Genomic DNA, 19,458 nt, shown 5'->3' with positions numbered 1-19,458 from the left:
GCTTCATCTACTGGCTACTTTCTGCCTGGGGGCATCCTTCACCCAGTGAGTTTCATGGCTCAATGAACTTTTGTGGCTGTCACATCCCATAAACCAAGATTCATATCCATTTCAGCAGACTGACCTGGTGGTTGCTCATCATGATATTAGCCAGATCATCCCAAGCTTGTGTTTCATAGTTGACACGATAAAAACCAACATGATTCTTGTTCACTTTCAAGAAAGAATTGGGGGGAGGATTGCTGGGCCTTGTAATTGCAATACCTGTGGAGGTGAAGTGAAAATAAAGAAAAGCGGTTGAGTTATGAGACATCCTCTGTCCAAATCCTCGTCATTTTCCAATGTTCTTGTTCATTTCTATTGAAATGTCGTGAACAATATTGCTGAATTTGAATTATTTCTCATGGTTGTTTTAAAGGCCAAAACATCCTGAGACCAAATTTCCCCCCAAGAAATCTATTGTTTTTTGTCATTAATTTTTTCCTGGCCAATATAATATAGCTCCTTTGGGTCTCTGTCCTGAGAGAAAAGCAAAGAGTCAATAAAATTATAATAACAATATGCTGACGAAGAGAGAGAAAGATAAAAGTTTCATAACATTTTCAGTAAACCATGATGATAAAAAGTGACATACTGTTGATCAATAGGTTTGAACCATGTACGGGGTCCTTTGCTTTGATAGCCATTATCTGTTAATTAAGATTACCTGCAGTTTCTGATTTATTGTAGAATATTGTGTCAGTTGTACTTCCCTCGTACCATTTCACTGGAATATTCCATCTGTAACTGAAAGTTTGAAAGGAAAAGGATTTTCAACTTAAAATACGGACCAATGCAGCAATGGATGTTACAAGATAAGATTGACATTTGATAGATAGAGGCCAAAGATAGTTGTGTGTTGTGCTATGTGCCAAGATGCTGCATGTGATGGGGTGGGGTCAGTAACTACTTAAGGCCTGGCAGCCCCTTTACACACCTCTGAAGATTTTCACTTCGTGGCACACTCTCCTGCCATCAGTGCAATGTAAGTTTTGTTTGCTTACTTTGGGCCGGGTAGAATATTTCATTAAACAAAACATTTGTAAAACAACCTGCAGCAATCACCCATGCTCTTTTTGGATTCAATAGGTGAAAAGGTATACATGTTAACTCATGCATTAACTAAATGGCAAATTAGTTTTATGAGGGAACAATGGTCAAGGAGTTGGGGAGGGGAGTCCATTATTGCCACAAGGATATTGGTAGGCTATACACCTCTCACTGGCTCTCTCAAACTCCTTTTTGTTACTTCTGGGTTACTTTTTTGTTTTGAAAGAAGGCCTCAAACAGGTAGGTATGGGTTAAACCATGTTATTTTGAGGGACTTATTTTTAGGGGGGGGGGGTAACTGGAAGGTCCTGCAGATGGAAAAATCTCCTTAACTGCCCGCCCCCTCACAACCCTGATTTAATTAGCTACTATAATGCCAAGTTTTCACATAAGGCATTTCTATCCTCTTCTTGAGGTCTCCAGTTATGTGACAGAGATGTCTCTCCTTGGGACTTTGCATTTTGAGAGGAAAGGCTGCCTAATTTTTACATGTTTTCAAACAAATTCATTCATCACCTAATCCACCTCACCTCAACTGAACAATTTGTGGTCAAGCTAACAGTAGATAATACACACTTTGTTAAGCTAGGTCATTATAGCCTATGGCAAGGGTGACTAACCTATGATCCCACAGATATTGTTGGATTACAGCTTTCATTGTATCATCTGGCTCTGCCCGCCTGGGGTAGATAGGATTATTGCACTATCCCTGTTTAAAAATACTGAAAAATATATTTCTGTAGTAGGATATACAAGTCCTAAAGACTCTAAATGCACCAGATCCCATCCAACCTTGGAAACCCTGGTTAATGCTTGGATGGAAGACCTTCAATTAATGCCAGGTACTGTAAGCGGAAGTACCATTCCTTTCAGAGAAAGGAATGGATAAAACCACTTACGGGGATTCCTTGCCTAAGAAAACTCATTGAAACTAATGGAGTCACTATAATTCAACAGGCAACTTGAAAGCAGAGGCATGCACACAGCAGAATGGACAAAGTACTGCCTTCCAGTTATTGTTGGACACAAACTCCTATCAGTTATTCACAGCATAGACAATAGTGAAGAATGTGTGGAGTTGTAGTCCAACAATATTTAGAGGGCTGACTTTTGCTTACTTCTCTATAATGTCTAATAAAGACCAAGCCATAAACTGATTTGGGAGGGGCAACAGAATGCCTTAGTCCAGACTTTGGCCAATATAGCAACAACATTATGTAACAACTGGAGAAAGCTTACCCAAAGTCAGAAGATGGCTGGGAAGGATCTGCTTTGGGATCCAGCAGGAAACGCTTCTGTGTGACTGTTAAGTTCGAATGCATGCTCAGCACAGGGTATCCCATCTGCCTTGTCCAGGTGTCCATCACTTCTTCAACTGGTTGACCACTTGCCTTAGAACAATAGTGAATGGTCATGATGAGAAAGCCAAAGGTGACTAAGGAAAGGTACAACTTTTCTTCTCAGGAGATGAGAACTATAGAGAGAACTGTTTCCTCTCATAAATTCATATTTAGGAACCACATGAGACTAGTGCGTCAAAACAACTATTTTTATTGAACATCAGCCATTAGGGAAAAACAAACTTTTTTTTTTTAGTATATATTGCTTTTATAAATAGTCATATTTTAAAGCTGTGGAGATGGAAATGCTCAGCTTAAATTTCAAGGAATACATTCTTGTGATAAAATGCATACTTGGGGGGAAATGAAATACTGGCCTGTCCACCTTCAAAGTGTTTGCTGCTTTTATGAGAGAAAACACATACAAACATTTAATATTAAGAATCTATGTACCTCTTCCATTGCTTTCCAGAACTGACTTGTTCTTGCATTTAAAAATGTATATTTTTTCAAATATATCTGTTGGAGAAAATGAAGAAAGTTTAAATGTAGGCATTATCAACCAGAATCAACTTTTTGCTCCTTTATTAGAAACTCTTCATGAGTGTGGACACCCTCTCAATGAAAGACAGAATCTAGAAAAAAATACTTTGTTGGATTATATTTCCCAGAATCAACTACCTACCTTGATTTGACCATGTTGGGTGGTTGAGTCTGGGAATTGTAGTTCAAAAATTTAACTATTCCAGTGTCAGGTATGAATTGACAAGTGGCAACTTCAGATTTTGCATTTGGTTTTTATAAGCACATTTGTATGAACCACTATATCAGACAAAATCCAACATTTTGATTGCACACTTTGGCCAACCAGAGGCCAGCAAGATATGAAAAATGGTTGGTTTCTTTTATTATCATTCAAGATCTATCCCCTTTTTGCTTTCTTCTCCAAAAGCTATGTATATTTTTTGTGCACAAAACTTTGCCACTCAAGTTTCTCAGTTACAGGTATCAAGAACATCTAGTGGACAAAGAAGGCTGAAAAAATCCAACACCCATGATGCTCAGGGATTTTTCAAAGCCACAAAGATTATCTACGGACCAAGAAACCATGGCATACACCCTCTATGCTCATCAGATGGAATCAAACTTCTGAAGGGCAAAAGAGCAATTGCACTACGTTTGAAAGAGCACTACCAGAACCTCTTGAATTGCAGCTCCAATGTAGTCGAAGAGGCCCTCTCACAAATCCCGCAACAACAAACCAGGGATAAGCTTGCAGCACTGCCTAGTTTGGAAGAAGTCAGCAATGCCATCAGCCAACAAAAAAATAACAAAGCCAGCGGACCTGATGGGATCCCTGCTGAAATCTTCAAAGAGGGTGGACCTGAGCTGATACAACAACTCCACCAGCTCATTGAAAAAGTGTGGGTGACCAAGAAAATCCCAGCAGACTTCAAGGATGCCACCATCAATACCCTTTTCAAGAAAGGGGATAGAAGAGATTGCGGAAACTATTGCAGTATCTCCCTTCTAACCTTCGTTGGGAAAATCCTCGCAAGAATCCTTGCAAACAGCCTTCTACCTGTCTCTGAAGACACGCTCCCAGAATCCCAGAACAGCTTCTGACCCTCCAGAGGAACAGTGGACATGATCATCACTGCACGACAGCTCCAAGAAAAATACAGGGAACAAAATCAACCTCTGTACTTGGCATTCATTGACCTTGCAAAGGGATTCAACACTGAATCGCAGTGCTCTTTGGGCCATCATCCAAAAGATTGGGTGCCCTGACAAATTTGTGAGCATCCTGCAGCTTCTCCACAATGACATGATGGCAACAGTCTTGAATAGCAGTGGTTCCCAAAGTGACCCATTTGAGGTGGAATCAGATATCAAACAGGGATGTGTTATTGTCCCAACCTTATTTTCCATCTTCATCACTATGATACTTCATCTTGTTGATGGGAAGCTTCCCACTGAAGTGGAAATCATCTATCGGACAGATGGCAAACTATTTAACCTCAGCAAACTGAAAGCCAAAACCAAGGACACAACAACATCTGTTATAGAACTCCAATATGCAAATGGTAACATAGTCTGTGCGCATTCCGAAGAAGACCTACAAGCCACTCTAAACACCTTTGCAGAAGCATCTGAGAAGCTCGGCCTCCCATTGAACATTGAGAAAACCAAAGTGCTCTTCCAGCAGGCACCAGCCAATCCCTCTGCAAGGCCAGAAATACAGCTTAATGGTATAACATTAGAAAATGTCGACCATTTCAGCTACCTTGGCAGCCACAAAAGTCAACATTGACACTGAAATACAACACTGCCTGAGCTCTGAAAGTGCAGCATTTTTCCGAATGAAGCAGAGAGTGTTTGATGGTCAGAACATCCTTAGAGATACCAAGGTGCTCATTTATAAAACCATTGTCTTCCCAACCCTGCTATATGCCTACGAAACGTGGACTTTCTACAGACATCACACTCAACTCCTGGAGCGATTCCATCAGCATTGCCTCTGAAAAATCCTGCAAATCTCTTCAGAAGACTGGCAGAAAAATGTCAGCGTGCTAGAAGAAGCAAAGACCACCAGCATTGAAGCAATGCTCCTATGCCATCAACTTCGCTGGACTGGCCACATTGTCCAAATGCCCGATCACGGTCTCCCAAACCAGCTGCTATATTCCTAACTCAAGAATTGAAAACGGAATGTTGGTGGACAGAAAAAGAGATTCAAAGATGGGCTTTCAAATAACTGTTCTCAAGATCAGATTCAGGCTGTTTTTCTAAGGATACTAAGCAATCCAATATGTTCCTCTTGAACATCATGAGATGTGCTCCAGTGTATGATAGAGGATCATAATCAAGCAACAATGAAATCACTAGAAAATAAGTTCCATTAAACAATGTGGTGCTTATGAACTTAGAAAGACAGAAAGAGCATGTGGGCAATTTATCCAGTTATTACTGGACTTCAGCTGCCATAATTTCTCACCACTTTAATACCAACTAGGGTTAGCCATAGCTGCTGGCTTCAAGTCAACAGGGCTGAATCTTCTCTGGGTTTTAGCCTGAACTTCAAAGGAGATGTCTAATTGTTGGCACTAGTTCAAAATCAAACTTCAGCACCTTGGACAGCTGAACCTATGTATGATTTTAACATTTTTGATCTGAATCTTGGAGTAATATCACACCTCCACAGACATGGTAGCCACAGGCTAGAGCCAATGGGTCGGAGTCCAACAAGAACACCTGGATGGCCACAACTTATCCACTCCTGTTGCATATGATTTGGGTGAAACTGCTGAGCATACAGCAAATTCAAACTCTTGTGGCTAACATACACCTACTGAAAAGATTTACAAGATTAATAAAAAGATTTGATTTTTTCCCCAAAAAGTCTGTCCTTGGTTTAAACTTAGTCAAAAGCATAACTCTTATTGACCTCGATTATTTCACTCAATTAGAAGCTATTTATGTAAGAGAGCAGATTGTTCTCATTACGCCTTGCTTCACCTTATATTCCTGCTATTCAAGAACACTTCTTAAAATAACCCTCATTCATTTAACCAGACAGGAATTTATAATCCAGGTACACCATGCAGCCTTCAGTAAATAAAAACGAACACGGTCGGAATGCTGTCTGTGAGCTCTTTGGTCCTAATTGCATTGTCCAATAAATGTGTCAGGTTAAAAAATGCTGACTCCCAATGTCCTTGTCCTATTAAAGGCACTGAAACTTGCTTTCAAAGGCCAAAGAATGGTTCCTGCAGCCATGTGAGACTGAGAAAAAATATGGGGTTTTTTTACTCTATTGTCAGGGAACAGCTGTGCTTTTGCTGAATTTTCTTGTAAACTCCCTTGCTTGTGTTTTCATCTTTAATTGAGACATAATTCTTCCTTTGCCATACCTGAGGTCAGCTGGAAAACAAAGTTGGTGTACCCGATAATGAAAATATATCAGAATTACTTTGCTAGATGTGTTCTTTATGGCTCTAATTCATAGATAGGTACTGTTTTCCCGACACCTCCTCCCTCCCCCGGCTCCAGGAAAACTGGTGGATCTGATTTTGAAAGTTAAGCAAGGTCAACCCTAGTCAGCACTTGGATGGGAAATCCCCAATAAATACCTGGTGTTGTGTGCTGTATATCAGAGGAAAGAACTGGCAGAACACCTCTGAGCATTCCTTGCCTTAAAAAACAGTGACATTCATAGGGTCATGAGGTGGACTGAAGGAACATACAGACATAGACAGAGTTCAGGGATCTAGGTAGATATAGCCCAGGTCCCACTATGACTACTCATCTCTGATCTAAAATAGTGCTTGAGTTGCAACAAAATTTGGTGTGCTGAGCAACCCACAAAATAATTTTCAGGTGACAAATTGTATTACAGCATGTGCTTAACCACATGGGAATCCAGAGGATCACATTGTCATGCCAAGAGGCAAAAGGAATCCAACAATTTCTTCAAATTGACAAGCAAGTGCAGATAGTTTTGATAAAATTTGCTTTGCCTCCTAGCAGAATAAACAACCTTGGGTATCACAGGGTTGTTGTATGTCTTTTGGGCTGTGTGGCCATGTTCCAGAAGTATTGGAACATGGCCACACAGCCCAAAAGACATACAACAACCCTGTGATCCCGGCCATGAAAGCCTTCGACAACACAACCTTAGGTATGTTAGGCAAAATACCCAGTGATGTAGTAGAACCAAGGCTCACAGGATATATGTTCTAAGACTTTTTGAGTGATAGAAAAGCAGTTGTCATCTGCCAACAATTCTTCCTTTCAAGCTTAGCTGCAATTTTCCTAGCAGCCAGGTGTGGATGGGGTTTTCCCATCAAAATGCTTTTGAGAACTCCCCTCAAATCTATCTGTGCTACAATTCATTTTCTATTCATAGATTCATAGCCTCTTTCACTACTCCTACTATCACTAACCCTGTACTCACTTCAATTATTGTGGATTATACTTGCTGGCAAAACTTTCCTTTTCTAATACAAAAGTAGCTGTTTACTTTGATAGGCTCTCTGTGAAATAGATCATCGATTCATTTCCTCCTAACAACTTCTTAGATCTTGAGTTAGCTACATGTTGACAGTAGATGGTGCTGTTTGTCTCACTCTCAGCGACTTCTCTGCTTCCAAAAGGGTGATTACAGGATAACACTGTTATGACACAATACATCTTTGATATGTCAAATGTATTGCTTCTTGCCTCTGAAGATGATGGTATGGAAAAAAACCCTGAAGGCCATATATTCATTTAGCCTGTTAATAATTTTGCCTGTGACAACAACAACAACAACAACAACAATAATAATAATAATAATAATTAATAATAATTTTATTTCTTGTCTGCCTTTCCTCACGGCTCGAGGCGGGTTACAGCATTACTAAAACATGAACAAACACATCATCATGAAACCAATAATGGAATTATTACTATTTTTGTCATTTTTTATTACAGTCTGGTAATTGAATAAAATGTGAAATAAAATGGAAGGGTAACAATGTTACATGAGAGTACAGCTGTAGTTCACTACTGTAGTACAGTGCTTGGAAATGTTACTCGTTTCAATGACAATGTTCATGCTGGTTGGGGAATTCTCGCTGAGGAATTCTGAGAGCCAGATTTTTTTGGTAGTCTAAACAGTAAAACTAACAACTCCTGAAAATTGTTAAAATGAATACATATAACAGAGTTGTTGCTAATCTTGGAAGTTGAAGAAGTAGAAAGAACCTGCAACTTTATATTAAAGAGGTAAAATTCAAAGACAGAGGAAGGAATAGCAATGTGAAAAAGGATCACCTTAGAGACTAACTGAGAGAATGAATTTGGTAGCACAAGTAATTTTAGACTAACAGACTGCTTATTCTGGCCAGAAACCCTGGATTGGATGTCCACAAAATGCCCAGGAACCTCTGACCTGTAACACAGGGTAACCAGTTCACCTAATTTTACCTTGTGTTCGAATAAGTTGGGGAATGCTCTGCAGTTTCCCCAGAACTCTAGAGGAGCCTAGCACTTTGGGGCTGGTGTGGACACCTAGACTGGATTTAATTTAGCCTGGGCAAGCTGTCCACATGAGCCAGCGCTCTGGAGGGGATGAAAGTCATGTAGGCTATACTTTGTCACAATAGCAGCTGGCCAAATGACCCGAGGAAAGGAGGGGATTCTTGAATTGCAATGCCCAGAATTTAACAAAATATTCCAGGTGAGGTCTAACCAAAGCAGAATAGAGTGGCTTTGTACTGCACTTGATTAGGACAGTGTACTTCTGTTGATAATTACATTTGATTTTTTGGTTGCACTATCACACTGTTGATTTATTTTCAGCCTCATCAGATACCCAATTCCTTAAATAATTTTGAAAACCCAAAGTGATTATCCTCAAGATGACCGAGGATACAAAAAATCTCAGAAGTTCTATCCAAAGTCTCATAGTATGATGAGCATTAGGATTAGCACAACCCTAAACATCCTTATTAACAAGTAGAGGCTATTGTTTTCAGAAGTAGGTGTGTACGTATAGTTTTATAGCCTTTAGTGGCTATTATAGGCTCACCACAGTGACTATTTTGCATAGAACTAAAATGCTACAATTTATGTTTATAATGTAGGGTAAAGGTAAAGGTTTTCCCCTGACATTAAGTCTAGTTGTATCCAACTCTGAGAGGTGGTGCTCATCTCCATTTCTAAGCCGAAGAGCCAGCGTTGTCCGTAGATGCCTCCAAAGTCATGTGGCTGGCATGACTGCATGGAGTGCCGTTACCTACCTGCCAAAGTGATATGTATTGATTTACTCATATTTGCATGTTTACAAATTGTGAGTTTGGCAGAAGATGGGGCTGACAGCAGGAGCTCACCCTGCTTCCCAGATTCGAACTGCAGATCTTTTGGTCAGTAAATTCAGCAGCTCAGCGGTTTAACTCACTGCGCCATTGGGGGCTCCACTAATAATGTTTAAAATAATTAGTTACTATCATGGTGTTTTCTGGCATGACAGAGGGTGGAATGGATGGCCCTTCTGATCTCTTCCAACTCTATGATTCAGTGATTCTAGTTATGAGACCCAGGTCTAGCTAACCACCTTTATAATTACATTTTTAAAAGATTATTCTTTATCATCACTTCAACAACCTCAACAAGGCAAGGCATAGCAGCATGAGATACAGCATGAAACTGCATTTGAGTCTAGGAATATTCCTTTCACCATTAATAAGGGCATGATACTGCAACTATAAAAGTAGCTGAGAGTTACCATTATACCACAAAAACAGGGAATCATCTGTAGCTTAGTTACAATTTTGTTATTGGACGAAGAAAATAGTTACATCTAGCTAGTTCTTTTAATTCTGATGTCTGTTTCCCCCCCCCCCCACCTATCTGAGTAGATCACATACCTGACACCCATATTTGAATTTTTCTGGTGAAATCCAGTCTTCAAGCATTCTGAGAATTGATGCTCCCTAAGGAAATGGTAATAAGGATTACAAATATCAAATTCTTCATACTAATTTCAGTCTGAATGAAACATTTATAAAAACATTATTTCCTTATATTGATATAAAGTAACAACATATACATATGGTTCATACTTTTAAATTTTCTCATTTAGAGTAAATACATCTCTTTAGCTTCATGTGTGAATGAAGATAATCCAGAATGAACCAAAACGCACAAAAATTGAAATAGTCATAAATCAACTGTCTTTAGTCATCAACAATTCACTGTGGTTTGTGGGAGTCATATCTTAAATGCTGCCTCTTTTACAGATGGCTTCATAGCAACAGATACCAAACTCCACCTTTCAAGCCCAAAAATATATCTTTACCAAAGACCTTGTTAAGTTTCTGTGCTTTCAAAAGATACTATTGAAGTCTATTTTTAATTGTTATTTTTAGTGTTTCCCCTTTTCTAATACTCAAAAAGGCCAAGATGCTGAGAAATTTCAGCCTCTAAAATTTATGTGTGATTTCATAGCCTGGCTAGTCTGAACCAGATCTGCTTGGCATACAGATTTGCTCTGGGATAACGGCCAATATATAGATAAACTCTATTTACAGTCAGCTGCTCATTCCCCATCTCCCACCCCTTGACTAGAACAATCCAAATGCTAAAGGGACCATATTTCAACAAGGAGAGATGCTTTGCATGCAGCAAGTCCTAGGTTTGCGTCTTGGTTTTACTAAATGGGGCTGAGAAAGGCTCCTGTCTGGCAATTGAATTAGAGTTAAGCAATTGCATTACTAAGCATGTTGAACCAATAATCTGACTTGGTATCCAAGATGGGAGAAGTTATTTTTTGCCTACTGCAGTTAATAATTTCCTAATAGCCATGGTGGTTAGGGAATGTGGATATTCTTATTCTACGAAAGTAAATTTCATAAACCCTTATTGATACAAGTGTCTTCCCAATCCATGCTCTGATGGAATTGTTAATATGAATGGTTTGTTGTAAACAATTGTGCTAGTCACTATTCATACCAGTTTGTAGTAAAGGAATTGTATGACCCAACCACTGCAAGTGACTCTTCAGTGGATCCTAATAAAGCTGTGATACAGGACAATTACAAGGACAATATGGTAGGTTTAAGTACACATACATGACTAGCATGAATTTAGGAGTTGGCAATCTCATTGTAAGTCACAGTCTCAGGGCTGGTTCACATTTTCTCTTTTGTATTTGATCCTTGATATATAACTACAACACAGCTTTATAAGGTGTCAACTCTGAATGGTGAATCTGAATTTAAATGAGCACTTTCTCATATGGAAGAAGTGATCAGGAAGCATGTGTATTGCATAAAGAGGTGTCAGTAAAATGCATAATTCACAATTGGTGTGTGTGTGTGTGTGTGTGTGTGTATGTGTGTGTGTGTGTGTGTGTGTGTGTGTATATATATATGTGTGTGTGTGTGTGTGTGTGTGTGTGTGTGTGTGTGTGTATATATATATATATATATATATATATATATATATATATATATATATATATATATATATATATATGCAAGGACTTGGAAACAAACACAAAGGGTAAATTCATTATCAGACTTCTGGGGTACAATGGCAGAATCTTGGTGGCTTCTTCCAAAAGAGATAGAGCCACTGAATCTGTTGATTAAATGAGACACTCTATTTGGGATGAAAAATAGGATTTAAGCCTAACTATTGAGACCTAAATATTATTGACTCTTTACTATTGTACAGTATGGCCCTCCCCCAACATCCATAAGGGATACATTAATGGACTTTGCATGAATATGCACAATCATAGGTAAGGTGTAACCCTATTGAAATGCATATAGTCCAGATTTTGTTAGACTTGGATAAATATAACCATAGGAGATAGTGAGGTCATACTGTATATGATTGGCATCATGTAGCTTCTTGCATGCAAAAAAAGAGGTGGGACTACTACCGTGCAGGTTACCAGTACCGCTGACACAACTGTGGCTCCTATGTTTTCTATGTCAGAGTATTCTGCTATTGAAGAAATATGCATTCCTCTTAACATCTTTCTTTCCATTTACAATTTGAGATCGCTCTTACTTTGCTGTAGGATATGCCATCAAACACAGAGGTTATTTCATCTGGAGAAGAAACATCGACAACAATGGGATGAGAAGATTGCAAGGAGTCATCTTTGAGCACAGGGAACACATCATCAATTAGTATTTGGTCCAACTGTGGAGAAAAATGAAAAGGGAGAAACCAAATAACTATTACAGGAAATGAAAGCAGGGATCTTACAACTGAGTAAAGGTTTGTCAATATGAAGCTCTTAAACTGGAATCTTTCCAGAACAGACACTGTTGTGAAAGAAGTAAGCACTAGCAGATAGGTCAAGGAAGATTCTTCCATTGAAAGGCTGGAATACTTTGTGTCTATACTAGCACCATACTACTTACAGGAAGGAAACCCACACTCTGCATTTACGATGCCTCTATCTCGACTGTGTAAAAGTGACATCCTTGAATTCCCCAGACAAAACATCAAAAATAGACTTTCCAAAATAATAGACTCTAGTGGATGGAAACATTTTTGCCATTTCTCTAGAGAAGTTGTTCCACTGAACATCTGCAATATCTTCTCTAGTATTCAGTTAGTCATGTGCTGATGCTTTCCCAACCAATTTTCTAAGCCTTGAATTGTTGTTGTTGTTATTATTATTATTATTAGATACACAACAAGATTAGTACACAGCAAACAAGATCACTATGCTGGCTCTTGTATTAGATCACAAATTGGACACTTCCCAAGTGTCTAGGACTATGATGTATCAGTGGATAACACTGCTATTCAATTCACAAAACGGAAGCAGCAGTTAGTGGGTGGGTTGGTATCATGTCATGATTTCTCAATGTTATGATCTACATTTTACTCACAGCTCAATTTGTATTCTGGGCAGATTATCATTACCGGAAAGCTTTTGCTAAACAGTTCCATCAAACTTTACATGCTAAAATACTAAGCACTGTAGCATTGAAATATTTACCATTTCCCAATCTTTTTCTGCAGCATTCACACCCAGAAACTCAAAGAAGCTGGCAAATCCTTCATTTAGCCAAAGGTCATCCCACCAATCCATGGTTACAATGTTTCCAAACCACTGTAATAAAAAGCATTTTTAATAAAAAAAAACACAAATGTAAAACAAATATCTGTTATCTTAACAAATATGTATATGGATTACCCATGGCTTTTCACCTGGTGGCTTCTCATATATATTTCAAACATCCAATGTCCATGGTTATTAGGATGTCTATTGGTATTAAATATTACACATTGATAATTAATTTAGCTAAAACTGACTGAAATAAACATCATAATAATGCATATTGTAATGACAATTAGGCTAATATCAGCATGTTAGGAACATGAGAGAAGCCTCCCAGCAGGATGGCAACACATCTGGGTGTCCCCTGGACAACAAATCTGTAGATGACCAATTCTCTCACAGCAGAAGCGACTTGCAGCATGTTCGAAGTCGCTTCTGATACAAAAAAAAGCTGCTGATACTCTTACCCTGCCATCACTTTGAGAAAGAGTTTATGATCTTTCACTTCTGTTCTCAATGGTTCACAGTTTATTGCATTGTCCTGACTAAACATACCATGGTTAAATTGTTACAATTGGTTTGTTTGAAATTAGCCAGTTTCAAAACATATTTTATGAAGCTTTGTTTCAACATAGTGCAAGTTTAGACTTAAGATAAAAAAAAAATGGCTTCCAAATTCCTCCCCTTTTCTTAGAGGAGAGCAGTGGAGGAGAAAGCCTCCAAAACATCAGAGGAAGCAAGCTTTACGTCGTTGTTACTTAATTTCTTTTTCTCAAATTCTCTGGGAAAAAATTAACTGAAAGGTAGAATTATTAATAAATGATTGAATTTATAAATAATGACTAAATAAGTACTAGTTCATCATAAATAAATAAATAAATAAATAAATCCATACATCATCTGTAGCTGGTTTCCAATATGGAGAGTATATTTTTAATATAACATTATGCTATAGAAGTCCCTAGCAGTAAACCACTAACTAATAAAGTAGGATTTATTTATTTATTTCGTGTCAAAAGCATTGTACAACAAATACATTTCAAATAATGGAAATAAAAAAGAAAAGAAATCACAAGCAACTAAATAGTTTTGGACCAAAAGCGGGCAACAGCAACCGCATTGTCTGTAGCTTTAAACAACTCCTCCTCCATACATGAGGCAGGGCATTGTGGGCAAGCATACATGTGCTGAGTTGTTTGTTCAGCTCCACAGTCACACAAGGTGGAGGATTCCTCCAGGTAGTGCCACCTTGCCAAGTTGTCTTTTGATCTGCCCACTCCACTTCTGAGTCTGTTCAGGGACTTCCAAGTTGCCCATTCTTGGTTTGCCCCTGGAGGAAGACCCTCATGGGGGGCCATCCAATTAGAATTGCATTCAGCATTGGATGAATAAAGTAGGATGTAATGGAGTGAAAGCCATATCATTTCAGTCTTTTGAAGTTTTAAAATAAAAAAACCTCATTTCACAATCAACAAACAAATGTATAGAGAAGAATTCAAGAGACAAATTGATACCAATTTTCCTGGGTTGTGTGTTCTTTTTTAGTGTCTTCATAGTAAAATATTTTGAAAGCTGTACCTGGTGAACAAGTTCATGGGCAACCACAGCTGCTACTCTTTGCTTGTTAGAAGCAGCAGATTCTTGTGGATCATAAAGGAGGTTGGTTTCTCTGTAAGTGATCAGCCCCCAGTTCTCCATGGCCCCAGTGCCAAAATCTGGAATGGCTATTTTGTCTACATTGGAAAAAAAAGAAAGTTTGGTTGAAAGCTGACATAATTTCATCTCCCTCTAGTCCCAGTACAGCTCAGAGCCTGCTTCTCACCCCTTGACTCTCCTAGGCAAGTTATCTGAGCCTAGCCATAGTCCTTGTGTAAACTTTTGCATTTGCATGAGTATGAGTATGTGACTGATGTAGTTCTGGTTATATCATTGGGCAGAGTCTGGCTGCTGCCTTTGGCAACTGAAGCTGAGGAGTGGGGATAAGACAATAGAAGAGAGAGTTCTGTGCTTATCATGCAACCTGCCCTATGTCTGCTAAGGTCCTTATCACAGTACACTTAGCACTATTTGCCATTGTGACATCTTGTCAAATTTTGAAGTTTGTAGTTTAATGAGGTCCAAGAGCTCCCTGGCTGAGAATACTTAATGCCCCTCCCAAAACTGAAAATCCCAGGATTCCAAACAATGTTGTTATGGCAGTTTAAGTGGAATAATAGCACTACAGCAGCATAGAGTGATAAAGCTCTTAGCTAGGCTGCTGTACCTGGATGTGGAAATGTAGTGTGAGTCAAAATTGTGGCTGATGGACAAGTGTCAGTCCACAAACTGACAGAAAGAGAGGGAGGGAGGGGATGGGAGCCAATGATCACAAATATGTTATCAGTCACTGACACACTGGAATAAAATAATTGCCATTTTCATGCCAGATTGTGTAGAAAACCCTATGGTAGATGACATTGTCCCATCTCCAGTGTTGTAGTAGGATTCATCTGCAAACTTAGCTGGACTCCAAACATGGAAGGGTGAGAGGCACTGTATGGTCCTTTGCTTCCGGAAGCAGAATTTCTTATGGCTACCCTACAGCTGGTTCTTGACTGGATGCAAAGGCTTTCCCCAAAACTGAAGCTTGCCTGGTATCTAACCTTGATTATGTGGCTGACTTGTTCTTTGTGGTTTTGTAACAAAGGTGGAATTAATGCCACTTTCCTGATATTGCTAAAATAGAACTACCAGCATATCTTGTCATTACTCATGCTTGCTAGTGTTGCTGGGAATTGCAGTCAACAGCATCTGGAGAGCTGCACATTTCTTCCCTCTGTTCACACAATGTGAAACTTGATACCTATCTTCCTCAATCAAACATAGGATATGGAATCGAATAAACTACACGTGGAGGCATGTGTTCTGCAACAGGTCTGGGAAATCTGTAGACTTTAGATGATATGGAACTACTATTTCCACCACCTTCTACTACCAGCCAGGCAGTCTGGGGCTGATGGGAGCTGCTATTGCACTTTTTTCCAGAAACCGTACCCTCATGCAAACAGACACCCAGTTACTATTATGATACAAAGCCCAAAGCAGGCACAGTTTGCCCCACATACAGCAGGGACACTTTCTACTGCCATATTGGTGATGCCAAACTAAGCTCTACATCTTCATGTAATTATGCTGTAAAGGGATTCTGTAAATGGGGCTCAGAAATATTTATTGCCAAATTAAGTAAACTAAATCCTTCTGCAATGAACAACATCTGCTTCTATTCACCACAACATGAGGGGTCATGTCTTCATGGCTGGCAATCAATACCAGTTTAAATGAGAATTATGGACTCTGCATTCCTCAGAGAGGCATAAGAGAGCTGCTACTTGGTATAGCTGAGAATTCAGATTGATTCCAATACAGGCAAAGCTAAAATATGGCTCACTGGTTCAGCACTAAGATCATTGGTCTGTGTTTCATTTTGATCAACACACAACTGACATAATTTTTAGCTTTATTTATATTTATCAACATTAACTCAGAACATCTCTATGCTTATATCAATGTTTAAGTATTTTGTTTTAATGATATGTAAAATGCAAAATGTTCCTTAATTGTTCTTTGTTGAGACACTAAAATGGGAATAAAGGTGAGGCAAAAGTCATGTAACACTTAGATGTGAAACTCAGGCAAGATGAAAGCATTGCTGGTCAATAGGAAAACCAAACTGGGACTGGGGTCCCAGACTATCTGGTATGGGGTTGCTCTTCCTCTGAAAGATTGCATTCATAGCTTGGGGGTGCTCTTGGACCCAGTGCTGCTCTTGGAAAGCAAGGTAGCCGCAGAGACCGAGAGCACTTTTGCCTAGCTTTGGTGTGTCAGTTGCATCCTTTCTTGGGAAAAATAGCTCTGGCCACAGTGGCTCAGGCTCCTGATTAGACTACTATAATGCCCTCTACAGAGTTTTCTAAAGAGTATTTCAAGGGTTCATCTATATGGTATATTAAAGGGGACACAGGTAACACAATTAGGTAAGTTACTGTTAAACTCGGGTTATAACACTGGGCTATATAAATCAGTGATCTGACATATTTGTTTACTCATCAAAACATATGATACATTTTAATATAGGGACAAATTTGGCATAATCCCAGCACTGCTTCGATACTTCAAACACTACTTACATATGATTTTTCGAGCAGTTCATGGAAAAGTAACAAAATGATGACATCAATAAAAAATGAGAAAAAGAAATTACAATGATTACCTAGTTTGGGAAGAGAATAGGTCATATTGAAGTAATCTTCAAAGAAATTAAATACAGCTTCAGTTACATCTGCTGCATATTCGGCTGTGTGTATCTGTTGAGGCTGGGCATAAATGCGAAGCTGTTTAAAAGAAAAACAAGTGATAAATCCAGAGATATTCCAAGTGTAACTCAATGACCTGTATCCAAATATGTTGCTGAGGTAATAAAGTCCATGTTAAACTAGGAATTGCATATTTCAGTGTGAGAACAAGGATGATGTCCAGTGCAGTATTCATAGCACAAGCAGTTCTACAAAGGTGTTGTGCAACCAGCTGTACTACCTCTTGCTCAACCATTTGTCAAAACAGTTTTACAACCTCTTGTACAACTGACCATGGGAATTTCCCATGCAATGTTGCACAACCATTTATGCAACTGTTTCATGGAACAGCTTCAGCTAAGTTCTAGTCCAGTGCAACTGCAGTAGATGGTATTTTCACTTTGCTTCCATTCATTTGGTTTTAGGGCTATATTGGTTTAGCACTAGTATACCTCTGAGCAATTCACATGTAACATACAATTCATTTTTTTGGCCTGGAATGCAAAGCATTTAGCAGGAAGCACCTACTCCAAACTATTTATTTCAGTGGGTCAATTAAGTATGTCAAATGTACATATAAATACATTATCATTTTTCCATCAGAAAGTTGTAAGGTTAAGACACGTATAATCCAATAACCTTTCCCACAGACTATAGAAGAGAAAGATAAACCTACAGATAGACCAGAAGTTAAAATGTTGTGAAACTGCATTAATTTTACAGTGTAGATGCACCCTTGGAGAACAGAGCTAATCTTGGTGTTTTGACCCACATTTTCACCTGCTGCTCCCCATTTTATTGGCAGTTGAATATTTTAAAATTGCAAGATGACACAGTTATCTTGTGGAGCAGTGGGTTAAACCACTTAGCTGCTGAACTTGCTGACCGAAAGATTAGCAGTTCAAATCCATGGAGCAGGGTGAGCTCCCTCTGTTAGCCTTAACTTCTGCCAACCTAGCATTTCGAAAAACATGCAAAATGTGAGTAGATCAATAGGTACCGCTCAGACGGGAAGGTAACGGTGCTTCATGCAGTCAGCCAGCCACATGACCTTGGAGGTATCTATGGACAATGCTGGCTCTTTGGCTTAGAAATGGAGATGAGTATCAACTCCCAGAGTCGGACACGACTAGACTTAATGTCAGGGGGAAACCTTTACCTACAAGAGTAATGCAAGCTGTACTAAGTCTTAAAGCCAAAGCTCCTAAGAATAATGAAGAAACTGCAGATCAGCAAAACCATGTAGGAAATAAGATCTCTTCTGAAGATAAGGAAACTGAGGCATATCATTTTGGTAACCTATTAAGACATCTTATCTTGAAAGAAACTAACTTTGTCATTGTGTGAGTAAAGTCCAACTAGTCCAAGCAGGCCCATAGCCAGGATTTTGATTTGGGGGGGGGGGCTGAGTCTGAGTGAGAGAGGATCTACCCTAGCAAACCTTTTGTATCGTTATCCCAATACCCTCATGCATATGAGATATATTGAGCATGGTGATCAGATCATGATATGAATAAACATAACAGTTTAAATAATACCAGTAAGGTCTTCTCACAGACCACCCTGAGACCACCCCCCCCCCCCCCCCCCCGCTACATGCCTGAATCCAAGAGTTATTACAACTAGTGGAAGTCTTCCATTTAATAGATGGCCTACCTGGAACCTAACACATTAGACTTTAGTTCTATGCAAGTATTCAGTAATTCTTACAACAGAGGAAGAAAATTGAGATGTGCTCTCCTTAGCCTTGCCTGTCAAATCGCCATTCCCTCACCCACTGCTTTACACATGGAAAGGAAGAAGGGCTGGTCCAAAACAGTTTGCTGCCTGAGATGAAAGACAAAATGACAACTCTTCCTCAGGATCCAGTTAGACTACCAGACATGACAGGACATTATTCTCTATTACACCTGAGGCATCCGGCTACTTTAGGAGTTCCAGGATAAGCTGTGTGTTTCAACCTGTGACACCCCTGGCTGCGAGAGCACTGGAAACCAATACACTGAGGCCAATAAACAATCTAATATCTTTATTAAAGAATTGAAGAAATAAAACAAAAACAAGCAGAAGATAAAGTTCATCAATAGATCTTTTAGGAAAGGTCAAATATAGTCCAGTAATATAT

At 39.1% G+C, this 19,458-nt stretch overlaps 1 protein-coding gene across 1 annotated transcript in view; it reads right to left on the bottom strand.

Moving 5' to 3' along the window:
- enpep (glutamyl aminopeptidase) overlaps positions 1-19,458 on the bottom strand; it is a 50,512-nt gene that overhangs the window by 12,238 nt on the left and 18,816 nt on the right. The window contains exons 4-12 of the mRNA XM_062983096.1: positions 17,252-17,372; positions 14,581-14,735; positions 12,940-13,053; positions 11,994-12,128; positions 9,842-9,907; positions 2,883-2,948; positions 2,329-2,480; positions 707-786; positions 125-264 (exon numbers count right to left, since the gene is read on the bottom strand). Coding sequence (XP_062839166.1) covers positions 125-264; positions 707-786; positions 2,329-2,480; positions 2,883-2,948; positions 9,842-9,907; positions 11,994-12,128; positions 12,940-13,053; positions 14,581-14,735; positions 17,252-17,372 — 1,029 coding nt within the window. The remainder of the gene's footprint in view (positions 1-124; positions 265-706; positions 787-2,328; positions 2,481-2,882; positions 2,949-9,841; positions 9,908-11,993; positions 12,129-12,939; positions 13,054-14,580; positions 14,736-17,251; positions 17,373-19,458) is intronic.

The sequence above is a fragment of the Anolis carolinensis genome, chromosome 5 (genome assembly GCF_035594765.1).
Source record: "Anolis carolinensis isolate JA03-04 chromosome 5, rAnoCar3.1.pri, whole genome shotgun sequence".
Classification (NCBI taxonomy): domain Eukaryota; kingdom Metazoa; phylum Chordata; class Lepidosauria; order Squamata; family Dactyloidae; genus Anolis; species Anolis carolinensis.
Note: the sequence above shows the minus strand (reverse complement) of the source record. Positions and strands in the feature narration are given on the sequence as shown.